We start from the raw sequence: 20,169 nt of genomic DNA on the forward strand, positions 1-20,169 counted from the left end.
ACACAGTGATCTCACCAGCAGAATAGTGAGTACAGCTCTGGAGTATAATACAGGGTATAACTCAGGATCAGTACAGGATAAGTAATGTAATGTATGTACACAGTGACCTCACCAGCAGAATAGTGAGTACAGCTCTGGGGTATAATACAGGATATAACTCAGGATCAGTACAGGATAAGTAATGTAATGTATATACACAGTGACCTCACCAGCAGAATAGTGAGTACAGCTCTGGAGTATAATACAGGATATAACTCAGGATCAGTACAGGATAAGTAATGTAATGTATGTACACAGTGACCTCACCAGCAGAATAGTGAGTACAGCTCTGGAGTATAATACAGGATATAACTCAGGATCAGTACAGGATATGTAATGTATGTACACAGTGACCTCACCAGCAGAATAGTGAGTACAGCTCTGGAGTATAATACAGGATATAACTCAGGATCAGTACAGGATAAGTAATGTAATGTATGCACACAGTGACCTCACCAGCAGAATAGTGAGTACAGCTCTGGAGTATAATACAGGATATAACTCAGGATCAGTACAGGATAAGTAATGTAATGTATGTACACAGTGACCTCACCAGCAGAATAGTGAGTACAGCTCTGGAGTATAATACAGGATATAACTCAGGATCAGTACAGGATAAGTAATGTAATGTATGTACACAGTGATCTCACCAGCAGAATAGTGAGTACAGCTCTGGAGTATAATACAGGGTATAACTCAGGATCAGTACAGGATAAGTAATGTAATGTATGTACACAGTGACCTCACCAGCAGAATAGTGAGTACAGCTCTGGAGTATAATACAGGGTATAACTCAGGATCAGTACAGGATAAGTAATGTAATGTATGTACACAGTGACCTCACCAGCAGAATAGTGAGTACAGCTCTGGGGTATAATACAGGATATAACTCAGGATCAGTACAGGATAAGTAATGTAATGTATGTACACAGTGATCTCACCAGCAGAATAGTGAGTACAGCACTGGAGTATAATACAGGATATAACTCAGGATCAGTACAGGATAAGTAATGTAATGTACACAGTGACCTCACCAGCAGAATAGTGAGTACAGCTCTGGAGTATAATACAGGATATAACTCAGGATCAGTACAGGATAAGTAATGTATGTACACAGTGATCTCACCAGCAGAATAGTGAGTACAGCTCTGGAGTATAATACAGGGTATAACTCAGGATCAGTACAGGATAAGTAATGTAATGTATGTACACAGTGACCTCACCAGCAGAATAGTGAGTACAGCTCTGGGGTATAATACAGGATATAACTCAGGATCAGTACAGGATAAGTAATGTAATGTATATACACAGTGACCTCACCAGCAGAATAGTGAGTACAGCTCTGGAGTATAATACAGGATATAACTCAGGATCAGTACAGGATAAGTAATGTATGTACACAGTGATCTCACCAGCCGAATAGTGAGTACAGCTCTGGAGTATAATACAGGGTATAACTCAGGATCAGTACAGGATAAGTAATGTAATGTATGTACACAGTGACCTCACCAGCAGAATAGTGAGTACAGCTCTGGGGTATAATACAGGATATAACTCAGGATCAGTACAGGATAAGTAATGTAATGTATATACACAGTGACCTCACCAGCAGAATAGTGAGTACAGCTCTGGAGTATAATACAGGATATAACTCAGGATCAGTACAGGATAAGTAATGTATGTACACAGTGATCTCACCAGCAGAATAGTGAGTACAGCTCTGGGGTATAATACAGGATATAACTCAGGATCAGTACAGGATAAGTAATGTAATGTATATACACAGTGACCTCACCAGCAGAATAGTGAGTACAGCTCTGGAGTATAATACAGGATATAACTCAGGATCAGTACAGGATAAGTAATGTATGTACACAGTGATCTCACCAGCAGAATAGTGAGTACAGCTCTGGGGTATAATACAGGATATAACTCAGGATCAGTACAGGATACGTAATGTAATGTATGTACATAGTGATCTCACCAGCAGAATAGTGAGTACAGCTCTGGAGTATAATACAGGATATAACTCAGGATCAGTACAGGATAAGTAATGTATGTACACAGTGACCTCACCAGCAGAATAGTGAGTACAGCTCTGGAGTATAATACAGGGTATAACTCAGGATCAGTACAGGATAAGTAATGTATGTACACAGTGACCTCACCAGCAGAATAGTGAGTACAGCTCTGGAGTATAATACAGGATATAACTCAGGATCAGTACAGGATAAGTAATGTAATGTATATACACAGTGACCTCACCAGCAGAATAGTGAGTACAGCTCTGGAGTATAATACAGGATATAACTCAGGATCAGTACAGGATAAGTAATGTAATGTATGTACACAGTGACCTCACCAGCAGAATAGTGAGTACAGCTCTGGGGTATAATACAGGATATAACTCAGGATCAGTACAGGATAAGTAATGTATGTACACAGTGAGGCTTACGTTTGTCCCCTTTTATACATCCCCCGTCTGTCCCGGTCCTATCACGAATGAGCAGCACACGAGTTCATATATAAATCCTCCTGTATCTGGTTCTGCCAAGCAGAAAGCACCTCAATATAATAGAGAGTTTTGGGGACAGTAATGGGGTGTAATACGGGCCCTGACCTGAATGTTTATTTCCTATATTAAAATAGTAACAATGAAATGTAATCGATAGAAAGAGACAATCTGCTCATAAAAAAAAAAAAGAGAGAGAGAGAGAAGATGACGTTATAGCCCCGCCCCCTCGTGACATCACACCCCGCCCCCTCATGGCGTCACACCCCACCCCCTCAATGCAAGTCTATGGGAGGGGGCGTGGCGCTGCCACGCCCCCTCTCATGGACTTGCATTGAGGGGGCGGGGCGTGACATCAGGAGGGGGTGGGGCTAAGACATCACAACAGTTTGTTCCAAACGCTGAGTAGTGGAATACTCCTTTAAGGGTACGTTCACACATACAGGATCCTGCGCAGATTTGATGGATCTGTAACTGCCGATTAGAAGCGGCGCTCAGCCATTTAGTTTGCATTGAAATCTGCAGCAGAAAATCCTGCGCATCAAATCTGCGTACGTGTGAACGTTGTCTAAATGTTAATTTGTTGGGTCTGTCAGTGAATAGAATTCTAGGCAGTTGGTTGCATTCTCCTTTCCTGCCAGCAGGGGGCGGTAGGTTATTGTGCAGTGAGGATGAGTAAGAAGGTGTAAGGGCTGAGTTATTAGTTGGGCCGGGCTGGGGACGACCAATGTGAGCCGGTCCCCGGAGCCATCTGCTGAGGCGTCTGCATCTGCCGCTCACAAGATCCTAATCCCGTCTCCAAGAAAGTCGCCAGCATGACGTGCAACAACAACAACATCCAAGGTAAAAAAAACTCCAGCAAAGTGTCCCTCTAAGAAGTCACTGAGTGGGTACGGGGGACCCCTTTAACCTTCCCCAGCCCCGGTGCAGACGCCTCATCCTGTCTCTCTCGTACACAGGTGGGAAAGCCTTTGGGCTCCTGAAAGCCCAGCAAGAGATGAGGTTGGACGAGATCAACAAGGTAAGGAGGGGGCGGCGGCGGTGGTGGGCACTGCAACTCCCAGCATGCCTTTTGCAACATCTGGAGGTCTGCAGTTTGGAGACCACTGTCTTGGGAGAAGAGGACGTCTGCTGGGTACAAGTTTAAAGGAGTACTCCAGCACTGAATAACTTATCTCCTATCTACTAAGTCACTGTTTTCCATCCAGAGTGCCTTCAGCTGTTGGTTGCCCGGACATGTTGGGAGTTGTGGTTTTGCAACATCTGGAGGTCCGCAGTTTGGAGACCACTGTCTTGGGAGAAGAGGACGTCTGCTGGGTACAAGTTTAAAGGAGTACTCCAGAACTTAATAACTTATCTCCTATCTACTAAGTCAACGTTTCCCAACAAGGGTACCTCCAGCTGTTGCAAAACTACAACTCCCAGCATGCCTGGACAGCTGTTAACATGCTGGGAGTTGTGGTTTTGTAACATCTGGAGGTCCGCTTTAGAGAAGAATGTCCTAGGAGATGAGGGTGTCTGCTGGGTACAAGTTTAAAGGAGTACTCCAGCACTGAATAACTTATCTCCTATCTACTAAGTCAGTGTTTCCCAACCAGGGTGCCTCCAGCTGTTGCAAAAATACAACTCCCAGCATGCCCGGACAGCAAACGGCTGTCCGGGCATGCTGGGAGTTGTATTTTTGCAACAGCTGGAGGCACCTTGTTTGGGAAACACTGACTTAGTGGGAGATGTTATGGTATCATGTTGTGTTAAAACTTTTTCAACTTACTTACAATTTACTTTTCTTGTGATATGTGGTGATATTACATGATATGTGGCGGTATAACATGATATGTGTGTGATATAACATGATATGTGGTGGTATAACATGATATGTGTGTGATATTACATGATATGTGTGTGATATAACATGATATGTGGTGGTATTACATGATATGTGGCGGTATAACATGATATGTGTGTGATATAACATGATATGTGTGTGATATAACATGATATGTGGTGGTATTACATGATATGTGTGTGGTATAACATGATATGTGGTGGTATAACATGATATGTGTGTGGTATAACATGATATGTGGTGGTATAACATGATATGTGGTGATATAACATGATATGTGGTGGTATAACATGATATGTGGTGATATTACATGATATGTGTGTGATATTACATGATATGTGGTGATATAACATGATATGTGGTGATATTACATGATATGTGGTGATATAACATGATATGTGTGTGATATAACATGATATGTGGTGATATAACATGATATGTGTGTGATATTACATGATATGTGGTGATATTACATGATATGTGTGTGATATTACATGATATGTGGTGATATAACATGATATGTGGTGGTATAACATGATATGTGGTGATATTACATGATATGTGGTGATATTACATGATATGTGGGGGTATAACATGATATGTGGTGGTATTACATGATATGTGTGTGATATAACATGATATGTGGTGGTATTACATGATATGTGGTGGTATTACATGATATGTGGTGATATAACATGATATGTGGTGGTATTACATGATATGTGTGTGGTATAACATGATATGTGTGTGGTATAACATGATATGTGGTGGTATAACATGATATGTGGTGGTATAACATGATATGTGGTGATATTACATGATATGTGTGTGATATAACATGATATGTGGTGGTATAACATGATATGTGTGTGATATAACATGATATGTGGTGATATTACATGATATGTGGTGATATAACATGATATGTGGTGATATAACATGATATGTGTGTGATATAACATGATATGTGTGTGATATAACATGATATGTGTGTGATATAACATGATATGTGGTGATTTAACATGATATGTGGTGATATAACATGATATGTGTGTGATATAACATGATATGTGTGTGATATAACATGATATGTGGTGGTATAACATGATATGTGGTGGTATAACATGATATGTGGTGATATAACATGATATGTGGTGATATAACATGATATGTGGTGGTATTACATGATATGTGGTGATATAACATGATATGTGGTGATATTACATGATATGTGGTAGTATAACATGATATGTGGTGATATAACATGATATGTGGTGGTATAACATGATATGTGGTGGTATAACATGATATGTGGTGGTATAACATGATATGTGGCGGTATAACATGATATGTGGTGGTATTACATGATATGTGGTGGTATAACATGATATGTGGTGGTATAACATGATATGTGGTGATATAACATGATATGTGGTGGTATAACATGATATGTGGTGATATAACATGATATGTGTGTGATATAACATGATATGTGTGTGATATAACATGATATGTGGTGGTATAACATGATATGTGGTGGTATAACATGATATGTGGTGGTATAACATGATATGTGGTGATATAACATGATATGTGTGTGATATAACATGATATGTGGTGGTATAACATGATATGTGGTGGTATAACATGATATGTGGTGATATAACATGATATGTGTGTGATATAACATGATATGTGTGTGATATAACATGATATGTGGTGGTATAACATGATATGTGGTGGTATAACATGATATGTGGTGGTATAACATGATATGTGGTGGTATAACGTGATATGTGGTGGTCTAACGTGATATGTGGTGGTATTACATGATATGTGGTGATATAACATATGTGTGTGATATAACATGATATGTGGTGATATAACATGATATGTGTGTGATATAACATGATATGTGTGTGATATAACATGATATGTGGTGATATAACATGATATGTGGTGGTATAACATGATATGTGGCGGTATAACATGATATGTGGTGGTATAACATGATATGTGGTGATATTACATGATATGTGTGTGGTATAACGTGATATGTGGTGGTATAACGTGATATGTGGTGGTTTAACGTGATATGTGGTGGTATTACGTGATATGTGTGTGAGATAACATGATATGTGGTGGTATAACATGATATGTGGTGGTATTACATGATATGTGGTGGTATAACATGATATGTGGTGATATAACATGATATGTGGTGGTATTACATGATATGTGGTGGTATAACATGATATGTGGTGGTATAACATGATATGTGGTGATATAACATGATATGTGGTGATATAACATGATATGTGGTGATATAACATGATATGTGGTGATATTACATGATATGTGTGTGATATAACATGATATGTGTGTGATATAACATATGTGTGTGATATAACATGATATGTGGTGATATAACATGATATGTGTGTGATATAACATGATATGTGGTGGTATAACATGATATGTGGTGATATAACATGATATGTGTGTGATATAACATGATATGTGGCGGTATAACATGATATGTGGCGATATAACATGATATGTGTGTGATATAACATGATATGTGTGTGATATAACATGATATGTGGTGGTATAACATGATATGTGGTGGTATAACATGATATGTGGTGATATAACATGATATGTGGTGATATAACATGATATGTGGTGATATAACATGATATGTGGTGGTATAACATGATATGTGGTGGTATAACATGATATGTGTGTGATATAACATGATATGTGTGTGATATAACATGATATGTGGTGGTATTACATGATATGTGGTGATATAACATGATATGTGTGTGATATAACATGATATGTGGTGATATAACATGATATGTGGTGGTATAACATGATATGTGGTGATATAACAGGACATGTGGTGGTATAACAGGATATGTGGTGGTATAACATGATATGTGGTGATATAACATGATATGTGGTGGTATTACATGATATGTGGTGATATAACATGATATGTGTGTGATATAACATGATATGTGGTGATATAACATGATATGTGTGTGATATAACATGATATGTGTGTGATATAACCTGATATGTGTGTGATATAACATGATATGTGGTGGTATAACATGATATGTGGTGATATAACATGATATGTGGTGGTATTACATGATATGTGGTGGTATTACATGATATGTGGTGATATAACATGATATGTGTGTGATATAACATGATATGTGGTGATATTACATGATATGTGGTGGTATTACATGATATGTGGTGATATAACATGATATGTGGTGATATAACATGATATGTGGTGGTATTACATGATATGTGGTGATATAACATGATATGTGGTAATATAACATGATATGTGGTGATATAACATGATATGTGGTGGTATTACATGATATGTGTGTGATATAACATGATATGTGTGTGATATAACATGATATGTGGTGATATAACATGATATGTGGTGGTATTACATGATATGTGGTGATATAACATGATATGTGGTAATATAACATGATATGTGGTAATATAACATGATATGTGGTGATATAACATGATATGTGGTGGTATTACATGATATGTGGTGATATAACATGATATGTGGTAATATAACATGATATGTGGTGATATAACATGATATGTGGTGGTATTACATGATATGTGTGTGATATAACATGATATGTGGTGATATAACATGATATGTGGTGATATAACATGATATGTGTGTGATATAACATGATATGTGGTGGTATAACATGATATGTGTGTGATATAGTACGGTGTAGTATTTGGGGAGTTGTAATCTACAATGTGGGGTGGGACTGCATAGATATAATATACTATACCCTGGGGTGGTAGGGTATCATGCGGTATTGTGTGGTGAGTTAATATTGTGTGATAGGATGGTTTGGACCCGCCAGCACGCTTCTGCTGCGCCATTCTGCACTACTATCTATAAGTCCTTATGGGATACAGAAACGCTCTATTTCCTATTGTATGATCATATTATGAGACCGTGGGATATAATATGATACAGTACGGTGTTATATTGTATGATGCTGTATCTTACAATATTACACCGTACTGTATCATAAAATATAACACCGTACTGTATCATACAATATTATACCATGCTGTATCTTACAATATTACACCGTACTGTATCATAAAATATTACACCGTACTGTATGGTATAATATTGTATGATACAGTACGGTGTTATATTGTACGATACAGTACGGTGTTATATTGTATGATACAGTACGGTGTTATATTGTAAGATACAGTACGGTGTAATATTGTACGATACAGTACGGTATAATATTGTATGATACATTACGGTGTTATATTGTATGATACAGTACGGTGTAATATTGTATGATACAGTACGGTGTTATATTGTATGATACAGTACGGTGTAATATTGTATGATACAGTACGGTGTAATATTGTATGATACAGTACGGTGTTATATTGTATGATACAGTACGGTGTTATATTGTATGATACAGTACGGTGTAATATTGTATGATACAGTACGGTGTTATATTGTATGATACAGTACGGTGTTATATTGTATGATACAGTACGTTGTAATATTGTATGATACAGTAAGGTGTAATATTGTATGATACAGTACGGTGTAATATTGTACGATACAGTACGGTGTAATATTGTACGATATAGTATGGTGTAATATTGTACGATACAGTATTGTGTAATATTGTAGGATACAGTACGGTGTAATATTGTACGATACAGCACGGTGTAATATTGTACGATACAGTACGGTGTAATATTGTACGATACAGTATGGTGTAATATTGTACGATACAGTACGGTGTAATATTTTAGGATACAGTATGGTGTAATATTTTAGGATACAGTATGGTGTAATATTTTAGGATACAGTACGGTGTAATATTGTACGATACAGTACGGTGTAATATTGTACGATACAGTACGGTGTAATATTGTACGGTACAGAACGGTGTAATATTGTACGGTACAGTACGGTGTAATATTGTACGGTACAGTACGGTGTAATATTGTATGGTACAGTACGGTGTAATATTGTATGGTACAGAACGGTGTGATATTGTATGGTACAGTACGGTGTAATATTGTATGGTACAGAACGGTGTAATATTGTACGGTACAGTACGGTATAATATTGTCCTGTCAGCCCCATGTCTCTTATGGGGGGTCCTGTCAGCACTGTCTCTTATGGGGGTCCTATCAGCACGGTGTCTCTTATGGGGGTCCTATCAGCACAGTGTCTCTTATGGGGGTCCTACCAGCACCGTATCTATTATGGGGGTCCTATTAGCACAGTGACTATTATGAGGGTCCTATCAGCACTGTGTCTATTATGGGGGTCCTATCAGCACTGTGTCTATTATGGGGGTCCTATCAGCACTGTGTCTATTATGGGGGTCCGATCAGCACTGTGTCTATTATGGGGGTCCGATCAGCACTGTGTCTATTATGGGGGTCCGATCAGCACTGTGTCTATTATGGGGGTCCTATCAGCACTGTGTCTATTATGGGGGTCCTATCACACTGTGTCTATTATAAGGGTCCTATCAGCACTGTTTCTCTTCTGGGGGCCCCTATTAGCACCATGTCTCTTATGGGGGCCCTATCAGTGTTTTGTCTGTATGGACGCCTCTTATGGGAGCCTCCAGGTCCCCTGGGATGTCGCTGCTGATGTACCTTTACCTGTTTAATACTCATCCTGCCCTTATCTCTGGATGTTCTATTCCCGATACACGCACCGCGCCAAAGATTACGCCTGAAAAACACAATCCCTGCAGCTATTTGTTAACATTAGCGGCTGAAGCCCTGGATGCGGCAGGTGATACAGACCGCGGCCATGAATTTATTCATGAAGGTTGTGCAGAGATTTCCCGCACCCGGCGTAGTGAATGCAGCATGCAGAGCGCCGCGTATCGCAGCGGGGGGCCATAAGGGAAGCCCCCTTTATATGGAAATAACACTTCAGTGGACAATGAGAAGCTGTACAACATTTCTAATATATTTTGTGTTTTAGTTCCTGTGCTTGCTGTCAGGGAATGGAGACATTCTTGTTTAAACCTTAGAGCACTGTTTCCCAAACAGGGTGGCTCCAGCTGTTGCAAAACTGTCCAGGCATGCTGGGAGTTGTAGTAGTGCAACAGCTGGAAGCACCCTGGAAAACACTGCCTAATTTTTTACTTTTCACAGCTGGGGGTTTGCTACAGTGCATCAGTCCTGGCAATCTTCTTCCACCTAAAGTCCTAGTTAAGAATATTTTCATTTACTGACCAAAAATTCTTGAAAATGGTAAAAAAAAAAAAATAATAATAAGTTGGCATTTTCTGCAAAAGTTGCAACTTAAAAAAAATATTTTAGACTCATTTGTGCAATGCAAAAAAAAAAAAAAGGTAATCTTTTGGCTATTTTAACCTGCATCTGGCCCCCATTCCCACTACCTAAATTCTGCCCGGACAAATTCGTACTTTGGAACCGGCGCTTAATGTCTGTGCGCAAATTAAGCACCGCCCCATTTACTACATGACTTCTCCATCTTGTTCAATCTTCTTGCAGAATCCAATTCCACGTCGGAACTTCAGTAGTGTAAACCACACAGCAGAATCCCAATGGGAGCCTGCTGCAAAAACAGAATTTTGAAATTTCGCGTAGAAATTCCGTAGAGTAAACCACGCAGCAGAATCCTATTTAATTCAATGGGAGCCTGCTGCGAAAAAGCAAAGTTTTGCGCGGAAATTCTGTAGAGTAAACCACGCAGCAGAATCCTATTTAAATCAATGGGAGCCTGCTGCGAAAAAGCGAAGTTTTGCGCGGAAATTCCATAATGTAAACCACGCAGCAGAATCCTATTTAAATCAATCGGAGCCTGCTGCGAAAATGCAAAATTTTGCGTGGAAATTCCGTACTGTAAACTGGTCCTTAATGTGGGTGGAGATTGGCGGCAGGCGCACAGACAGAGACATTTACCATCATTCATCTTGAAAAATTGCCGTGATATTGTAGCGTAAATCTACGTAATTGCCGTAAATTGCTGTAAATCTTCGCCCGCTCGTACCGGTATTCCGATTGCCTGGACTTCTACAGACCTTCCGGCTGAGCGGCAGTGCGGGAGTTAAACTGGCAGCGCAGCCACATTCCTGCCGCTTCTTCCTGGAGCACAGGGATAAGGAGCGCTGCTCTGAAGGTGACATGTGGAGGTCGCCGTAACGTCTCTACAGGTGACAGCGATAAGGGGCGCCGTACGCTATGATTCCAGTCCTGTGTATTTTTTATGCAGGAGACAGAAGTGGCTCGGGGCGAGCGGTGTCGGCAGCGATAAAACGAATGTATGAGAGGAGGCTCGGAGAACCTTGTCTTACGCACTTGTTCTATCACTCATAAGGAGATGACGGCGCCGCGCCGCGGGGGAGCTGCAAATGACTTCGGCTCAGGCGCACACTAAAGGAGTTCTCAGGTTTAATATAAAACGTAATGGCCCCAAACACAATAAAATAATCTACAGTCTCCTATGTGATCCAGACGCTCTCATATCTATCTGGACTTCTTATCTAGTCGCAGGTTGTGGCCTCTTCAGTCTTCAGAGCCGCAGCGATTCGTCACAGTACAGATCCCACGAGGTGCTGAAACGGTTCTGGAGGAGTATCGGCCCATGTGGTCAGGATCTCTCCTCACAGTTGTGGTATGGGGTGTGAGATGCAGGGCAGATGGAATTAAACTAGGGGCAAATGGCATTAATCTCTTGTATTCGTGACGCCAGGGTGTGGCTTATGAAATCACCTGAAAGTATACCGTTGGATCCTGGGCTAGGTGCGGGGGCAGTAATGACTCCGACACCAAGTTACGGACAACGGTAGCTTTACTGAGTGACAGATGGAACAGTCTAGACCAGTGGTCTTCAACCTGCAGACCTCCAGATGTTGCAAAACTACAATTCCCAGCATGCCCGGACAGCCGTTGGCTGTCCGGGCAAGCTGGGAGTTGTAGTTTTGCAACATCTGGAGGTCCGTAGGTTGATCACCACTGGTCTGTACAGTTGAGCCAGGGCCCACGGAGGTGACTTCAAAGACCTTAGGGCTTGCTGGGACTTGTAGTGGACTGGGACAATATTGTTGCAGGCCGTTCTGACTTAAAGGGGTTATCCAAGAAAAAAAAAGTTTTTTTTAAATATCCGCTGGCTCCAGAAAGTTAAACGAATTTGTAAATTACTTCTATTAAAAAAACTCTTAACCCTTTCAGTACTTATGAGCTTCTGAAGTTAAGGTTGTTCTTTTCTGTCTAAGTGCTCTCTGATGACACCTGTCTCAGGAACCGCCCAGTTTAGAAGCAAATCCCCATAGCAAACCTCTTCTAAACTGGGCGGTTCCCGAGACACGTGTCATCAGAGAGTACTTGGACAGAAAAGAACAACCTTAACTTCAGAAGCTCATAAGTACTGAAAGGATTAAGATTTTTTAATAGAAGTAATTTACAAATCTGTTTAACTTTCTGGAGCCAGTTGATATATATACATTAAAAAAAAAGTTTTTTCCTGGATAACCCCTTTAAGACAGATGACTTTAGCTGACTTGACTTGAGATTGACTATGCTGTGGTTGCAGTTTACTTGTAGAATTGTGTCTGCAGGACGGACTTGAGGTCTCCTATGGACTCCAGACACTCCTAGGACTTGACTGCACTGGACCTCAGCAAAGACTTAACTGGAAATCAAGAGAGCGAGCTAGTTCCTCCCAGGGCTTATCTGGGGGAGACTAGGACAGGTCCTATAGGTCACCCTGAGGTCACATGGTCACTGATACCTCATTGGGTTCCAATCACATGACACTGGTTAATCACATGTCAACTGTTCTTAAAGACATAACACTTCACAGGCATAATACACTGGATAACATGTATGCAAGTGAACATAGAAGGGGAACAGGTGCAGGGGGCCCGGGGGACACTGAAGGGAGGCTGCCTAACAGGACAGCAAGGGTACAAGACACAACTCCTGTACTGGGCCACCACACAGTCACATGCCATGGAGTCCTGACATGATCTGAACAGCCCCATTCCACCTCGTCCCAGAGATGTCTATAGGATTAAGATCTGGGGACTGTGAAGGATAAGGTGGAGCCGATCCATGATCTCTCCACAAAAATCTGGATCCATTGAAATCAGCCTATTTGACCAGGCCATGTTTCTCTATAGAGATCTGGATCCATCTGACCAGGCCATGTTTCTCTATAGAGATCTGGATCCATCTGACCAGGTCCTGTTTTTCTATAGAGATCTGGATCCATCTGACCAGGCCATGTTTCTCTATAGAGATCTGGATCCATCTGACCAGGTCATGTTTCTCTATAGAGATCTGGATCCATCTGACCAGGTCATGTTTCTCTATAGAGATCTGGATCCATCTGACCAGGCCATGTTTCTCTATAGAGATCTGGATCCATCTGACCAGGTCATGTTTCTCCATAGAGATCTGGATCCATCTGACCAGGCCATGTTTCTCTATAGAGATCTGGATCCATCTGACCAGGACATGTTTCTCTATAGAGATCTGGATCCATCTGACCAGGCCATGTTTCTCTATAGAGATCTGGATCCATCTGACCAGGTCATGTTTCTCTATAGAGATCTGGATCCATCTGACCAGGTCATGTTTCTCTATAGAGATCTGGATCCATCTGACCAGGACATGTTTCTCTATAGAGATCTGGATCCATCTGACCAGGCCATGTTTCTCGATAGAGATCTGGATCCGTCTGACCAGGACATGTTTCTATATAGAGATCTGGATCCATCTGACCAGGACATGTTTCTCTATAGAGATCTGGATCCATCTGACCAGGCCATGTTTCTCTATATATAGATCTGGATCCATCTGACCAGGTCATGTTTCTCTATATATAGATCTGGATCCATCTGACCAGGACATGTTTCTCTATAGAGATCTGGATCCATCTGACCAGGCCATGTTTCTCTATAGAGATCTGGATCCATCTGACCAGGACATGTTTCTCTATAGAGATCTGGGTCCATCTGACCAGGACATGTTTCTCTATATAGATCTGGATCCATCTGAACAGGACATGTTTCTCTATAGATCTGTATCCATCTGACCAGGACATGTTTCTCTATAGAGATCTGGATCCATCTGACCAGGACATGTTTCTCTATAGAGATCTGGATCCATCTGACCAGGCCATACAATACAGGGGACTACATTACATTTTTCTGAATGAGAATCTTAAAGGGGTTATCCACCATAAGATGATTTTAGTACTTACCTGCCAGGACTCGGTATTTCCTGTTGGATTTTGTTCTCTAAACTACACATCCCACAGTTCCATGCTTAAAAGTTTGAGATCACTTTCCTTCTCCCACACATGAGTCACCACACCCATTGAAACACAGTGTTTTCTAAACAAGGGGTCTACAGCTGTTGCTATATTGAAGCAGGACGGGCTCCCTCCGATCACCTGACTAGTGATGTCAGGTCTCGATGCACTGTAACATGGGAAAACCCGAGACATGAGTAATTTTGTATGCTGCTTAAATATTGGGGCAATAATCATAGAAGAATTGTGAGATCACTGTCACACACAGGTACAGACACTATATTATGGACTCTAACTTTACAGCCCCTGTAGCATAGTCAAATAAAATAAGATCCTGGAATACCCCTTTAAATGTAGCTAATTCCATACAGAGATGACAGCATTGTGTGTTACTGCATATATACACTTGGTGTGACCTCTGGGCGGCGGAGGACGAGTGACCGGGGGCAGATCCTATATCAGGCGATCACCAACCTGGAGGAAATTTGCATATTATCAGAGGTGGGAGGAGCAGACAGTGGGGGGCGCTGCCCATGGATGTGCTGCCCCTGACGCTCTTTCTGGACCTGTTTGGTAAAGGAAAGATATCTACGTTAAAGAATGGAGTCATCTTACAAAGGTCTCATTAGCGGCCATGACGTCTAGGTCACATGTGTCTGCGCTTCGCAGAAGGCGGCGACACGGCTTAGTCACATGACATGGGTCCAAAGAAATGTTGCTTTCAAAATTAAAAGCTTTGCAGCTTTCACTATCTCTGCTTTCTCTCAGTGAATTGAAATACTGTCTGTGCGCATTAAAGGGGTTATCCAGGGAAAAACTTTTTTATATACATCAACTGGCTTCAGAAAGTTAAACAGATTTGTAAATTACTTCTATTAAAAAAATCTTAATCCTTTCAGTACTTATGAGCTGCTGAAGTTGAGTTGTTCTTTTCTGTCTAAGGGTGCATTCACACTGCGGAATCTCCGCTCGCTGAATTCAGAGAGCGGAGATTCCGTCTGGCAACCGTCGACAAAAATACTTTGGCGCTAGGGCCGCGGGGCACTGAGCTGTCACCATTGACGGCTATGCAGTGCTTGCGGAATCCGCACAAAGAATGAACATGTTCTTTCTTTGCGCGGAGCAGTTTCAGTGGCGGAATTGTCCGCTGCTGAAATTCCGCAGTGTGAACGGGTCTCGCGGAGACATATTCACACTAATGTTAAGTTCACGCCATGGAATTCCGCTCGTGGAATTCCACGGGAATTCCGTAGTGTGAAGTACCCTAAGCGCTCTCTGATGACACGTGTCTCGGGAACTGTCCAGAGTAGAAGCAAATCCCCATAGCAAACCTCTTCTACTCTGTGCAGTTCCCGAGACAAGCAGAGAGGTCAGCAGAGAGCACTGTTGCCAGACAGAAAAGAAGAACTCAACTTCAGCAGCTCATAAGTACTGGAAGGATTAAGATTTTTTAATAGACGTAATTTACAAATTTGTTTAACTTTCTGGAGCCAGTTGATGAAGGAACACGTTAATTATTTCAATGGATTCCGCTCGGATATGGATTGACGCCTATGGGGACGGAGGTCCTTGCTGTGCCCGGAATATCTGCCCGTAATTTCTCCGTATTGTTATTGCGCCCTAAGTCCTCATCTAATACAGACTGATACATTTTACCTGCGCCGATACATTGTTACAACACTCCGGACAGGAGATGTTGATTTTGTCACCTTACTCTGGATACAATTGTAAAAAGTCGTCTGCTGTGAGAAGTATCAGTTCGAGAAAGAATTTCACGTAAACGAGATAAAAAAAAAACAGTGCGCGGCGAAAAGCAGCGTTTATGGGAAAAACTGCCGAATAATGAATTTCATAGAATCAGATCAGGCTGTGTTCACACGTTGCAGTTGCGTTGCAGCACTTGTGATTCCACGATACAGTGACGGTACTGCGACATTTCAACACAGCCTGGGGATCCTTCTCCAGAGGGGGTGCAGTGGGAACGGGCAGCCATATTGGTTGTCACACGGAAACGTATGTCGCCGCTTCTCTGCCTCAATTACGATATAACAGGATTAGCAATGGTTGTACAATGCGCCATTCCGCCACCGCTGAGCGACGGCTTGTTAATCACAGTGACTGAGATAATTACACGTATGATCGAGGGACGTCATGAACGCGACCCCGGTCCGGGACGCGGATGATCATGTGACAACCCCCGACCCGGAATGACCTGGATTAGATAAATCATCAGAGCCAGTGCATCTCCAGCTGTTGCAAAACTACAACTCCCAGCATGCCCGGACAGCCGTTGGCTGTCCGTGCATGCTGGGAGTTGTAGTTTTGCAACAGCTGGAGGCACGCCGGTTGGGAAACACAACCCTATAGTGTGTGCTGAAAGCATTGATACAACGTGCACAACAGGTGACTTATACAACTCCGCTTGAATGGAGCATTATCACCCCCCCTCCTCCTCCCGTGAGTCACCGGCCCGCACGCTACTCGCCATGAGGTGTAATTATAGATTACTACCGCTACTAATTATAGCAGGAAACGCTTTAGCACTTTTAAAACCGCGGCACACTGACAGCGCCGCGGCCCAGAGCTGCACTCTATATATTAATGACGCCTCCACCCTGTAAGACACAGGACGCCATCCGGCTACAAAGAGACGCAAATTTTGTTTTGCGTTATTTTATTTATTTGTAGGTGTAGGCCAGGTGTACTGGTCAGCACGGATCCTTTTAATAAATGCCGGCTAAGGCTGCATTCACACCACGTTTTTGGAATACAGTTCCCGTATCAGGTTTTTGATGAAAAACTGATTCCTCAAAACCTGACTAAACTGTATCAAAACCTGTGTACAAATTTCAACCCGTATACAGTTAAAAACTATATATGGTTTGAAAAATGATGTCCGGTTGACTCATGTTATTTTTTTGGGTTTTTTTTTTTTTTTAAAGAAAAAAACTTTATTCAAAATGGAGTGAAAAGTTTAAAACGTATAAAGTTTCACTTGTTTGATTGAAATTCCAAGAAAAAAACTGTGCAAAGTCAAAAACCGTATGATGAAAACCAGATGGAACAGTACGCACATACGGTTCTGTACAGTTTCCCATTAACTCCCATGTTAAAAAAAAAAAAAAAAAAACTTATACGGTTTAATACGGTTTTTCATCCGGACCAAAAGACGTGGTAGACTACGGTTTTGGGTACGGGTAAAAAACGTATAGGATGCAAAACGGACTAAACGGGATGATGCGTTTGACATACGGTTTGCAATGTTAAGTCAATGCATACGGTTTTCTATATGGTATCGTACATTTTTTAACTTGAAACCGTATACGGGAACTGTATAGCAAAAATGTGGTGTGCATGCACCCTAATGCTTACGTAGCTAATGTGGAGCGCGCCGGTTAGTCAGGCCGGGTCGCGGCTGCCTGCGCCTAGTCCCAGCTGGAGTGGTTGTTGCCCAAAATGGTGCCATTTAGGCAAAAAGACGTCATAAATCCAGTGTGTGAACTGTGCTCCGCGTCCACAAAACACCCACTGAATTCCCCTGGGCAGAAAGCCATACACACCTGCGAAAGTCGCATCATGAATTTGTCACACAGTGTGCGCCGCGACTTAGCAAAAATATATAGGCCGATTAGGGTCTTGATAAATGACCCCTTTGGGGTTTTTTTGGCATCTTTTTCTGCCCATACGAGTCTATGGGAGGGGAAAAACAGCCAAAACCTCTTGAAAAAGACGCCATTTTGAAAAACTGTCACTGAGCCTAAAAACGGCACTAAAAGGGTAAAAAAAAATATTTAAAAACACCCGTAAAACGCCACGTGGGCCTGGAATTCTGTATAACCTTACAGACTCCATGTTAACCTCTGGTCGTAGCACTTTTGGGCCAAAAAAACGCCATTTGGCGAGTCAAAGTGTCATATTGGAGGCCACATAAGGCTTTCCAGGACTCTCGGAAAGGTGGGTGACAACACCTGTGGGAGCTCAACCGGCAGCCATTTTGGTTGTCATAACTTTGTTATGAAATGGCGCCCCTATATGAAGTAATGTGGCTTGCCAGCTGTTGCAAAACTACAACTCCCAGCATGCCCGGACAGCCTTTGGCTGTCCGGGCATGCTGGGAGTTGTAGTTTTGCAACAGATGGAGGTACCCTGATAGGGAAACACTGTTTTAGAGGCTTTTGTGATGTGGGAATATTTGGGATTCCAGCCGGAGACAGGAGCCTAGATCCCTGGAGGATTCGAGCTCTGGGCTCCTTATAAGGAAAATGGCATCTACTGGAGGTGAAGCCAGGGCGAGGGAATAGAGGGCCCCATGGGTGACAACTGGCACAGAGGGAAGTCACCATAGCAACCAATTCAATCACTACTTTCATTTTCTAACTTACTGAGGGAAAGTGAAAGCTAGAATTTGATTGGTTGCTGTGGGTCTTGTAGTCGCGAATATAGACACCAGAGCCAATATGCAGTTGCCCATAGCAACCAATTAGTTGCACATGGTGTAAATTCTCTAAACTCGCTCATTTTTGCGCAGAAATGGGCGCGGCCTGGTTAAGGTTTTCTTATGTCTGGAAATAGTACAAACAAAAACCGGAGAGGTTTAACTTACCAACCAATCAGGTCACGTCGTACGTTTTCGAACCCGCGCTCAGACAATGACATCTTAGTGGTTGCTATAGCTGGGAGACATTGCCCATAGCAACCAACAGATAGAAATTTCCATTGACACAGTGAAATGTGGGATCGCGGTTGCTATGGAGGCCCCCTGTCAATGTGGGGGAGGTTGCCCATAGCAACCCATTAGGCTGACGCTGTGAAATCTCATTAGTTACTATAGGAGACTCCTGTAGTCATGTGACAACAAAATGGCGGTATTTCCGAAAGTCTTTTTTTTTTTCTTTTTCCGTACAATATACTTATCCGAATCTCTGCCAAAACTGGTGATATTTGAAGGGGAGAAAAAAGCTAAATGGAGCACGTTTCATACAGCCTTTTTATCTGGAGAATTGCGCCATTTTCTTTTTCACCATTCTTTGTTGGATACACGAGGCCTGAGTCGGTTATGGCTGCCCCCCCTCTCCACCTTACGTTATATTGTGGATTTACTATTAGGGGCATCAGCGTGGTTATTTTCTTAGTCACCGTATGTATCGGACCGCCATACGTTATCAGAGAAAATTCCTAATTCGTATCCTCTGGTGGAGAGATAGAATATTAGGCTTATCTGCGCTCCTGTTATCTGTCCTGTGTGGAGGAGAAGCGAGCAATCTGGTAATCTGTGAGGACCCGGCTGCGCCAATCTTCAACTTAAGGAAACTTTGACTGATAAATTCTATTTTTAAAGGTTCTTATTTTTAGACGTAGATGAAATGTCAAAGTCTGGGGAAGCGTTCGGTTTTAAGGCGGCCATCC

General features: G+C 41.8%; 1 protein-coding gene across 1 annotated transcript in view; it reads left to right on the plus strand.

The window, feature by feature from the left end:
- Positions 1-2,964: 2,964 nt before the first annotated feature.
- The window catches only part of AIF1L (allograft inflammatory factor 1 like), a 45,913-nt gene continuing 28,708 nt past the window's right edge, over positions 2,965-20,169 (plus strand). Inside the window, exons 1-2 of the mRNA XM_056540300.1 lie at positions 2,965-3,394; positions 3,511-3,572. Of these exons, the coding sequence (XP_056396275.1) occupies positions 3,367-3,394; positions 3,511-3,572 (90 nt within the window). The 5' untranslated portion in view covers positions 2,965-3,366. The remainder of the gene's footprint in view (positions 3,395-3,510; positions 3,573-20,169) is intronic.

Source organism: Hyla sarda, chromosome 9, assembly GCF_029499605.1.
Source record: "Hyla sarda isolate aHylSar1 chromosome 9, aHylSar1.hap1, whole genome shotgun sequence".
In the NCBI taxonomy this organism is placed as follows: domain Eukaryota; kingdom Metazoa; phylum Chordata; class Amphibia; order Anura; family Hylidae; genus Hyla; species Hyla sarda.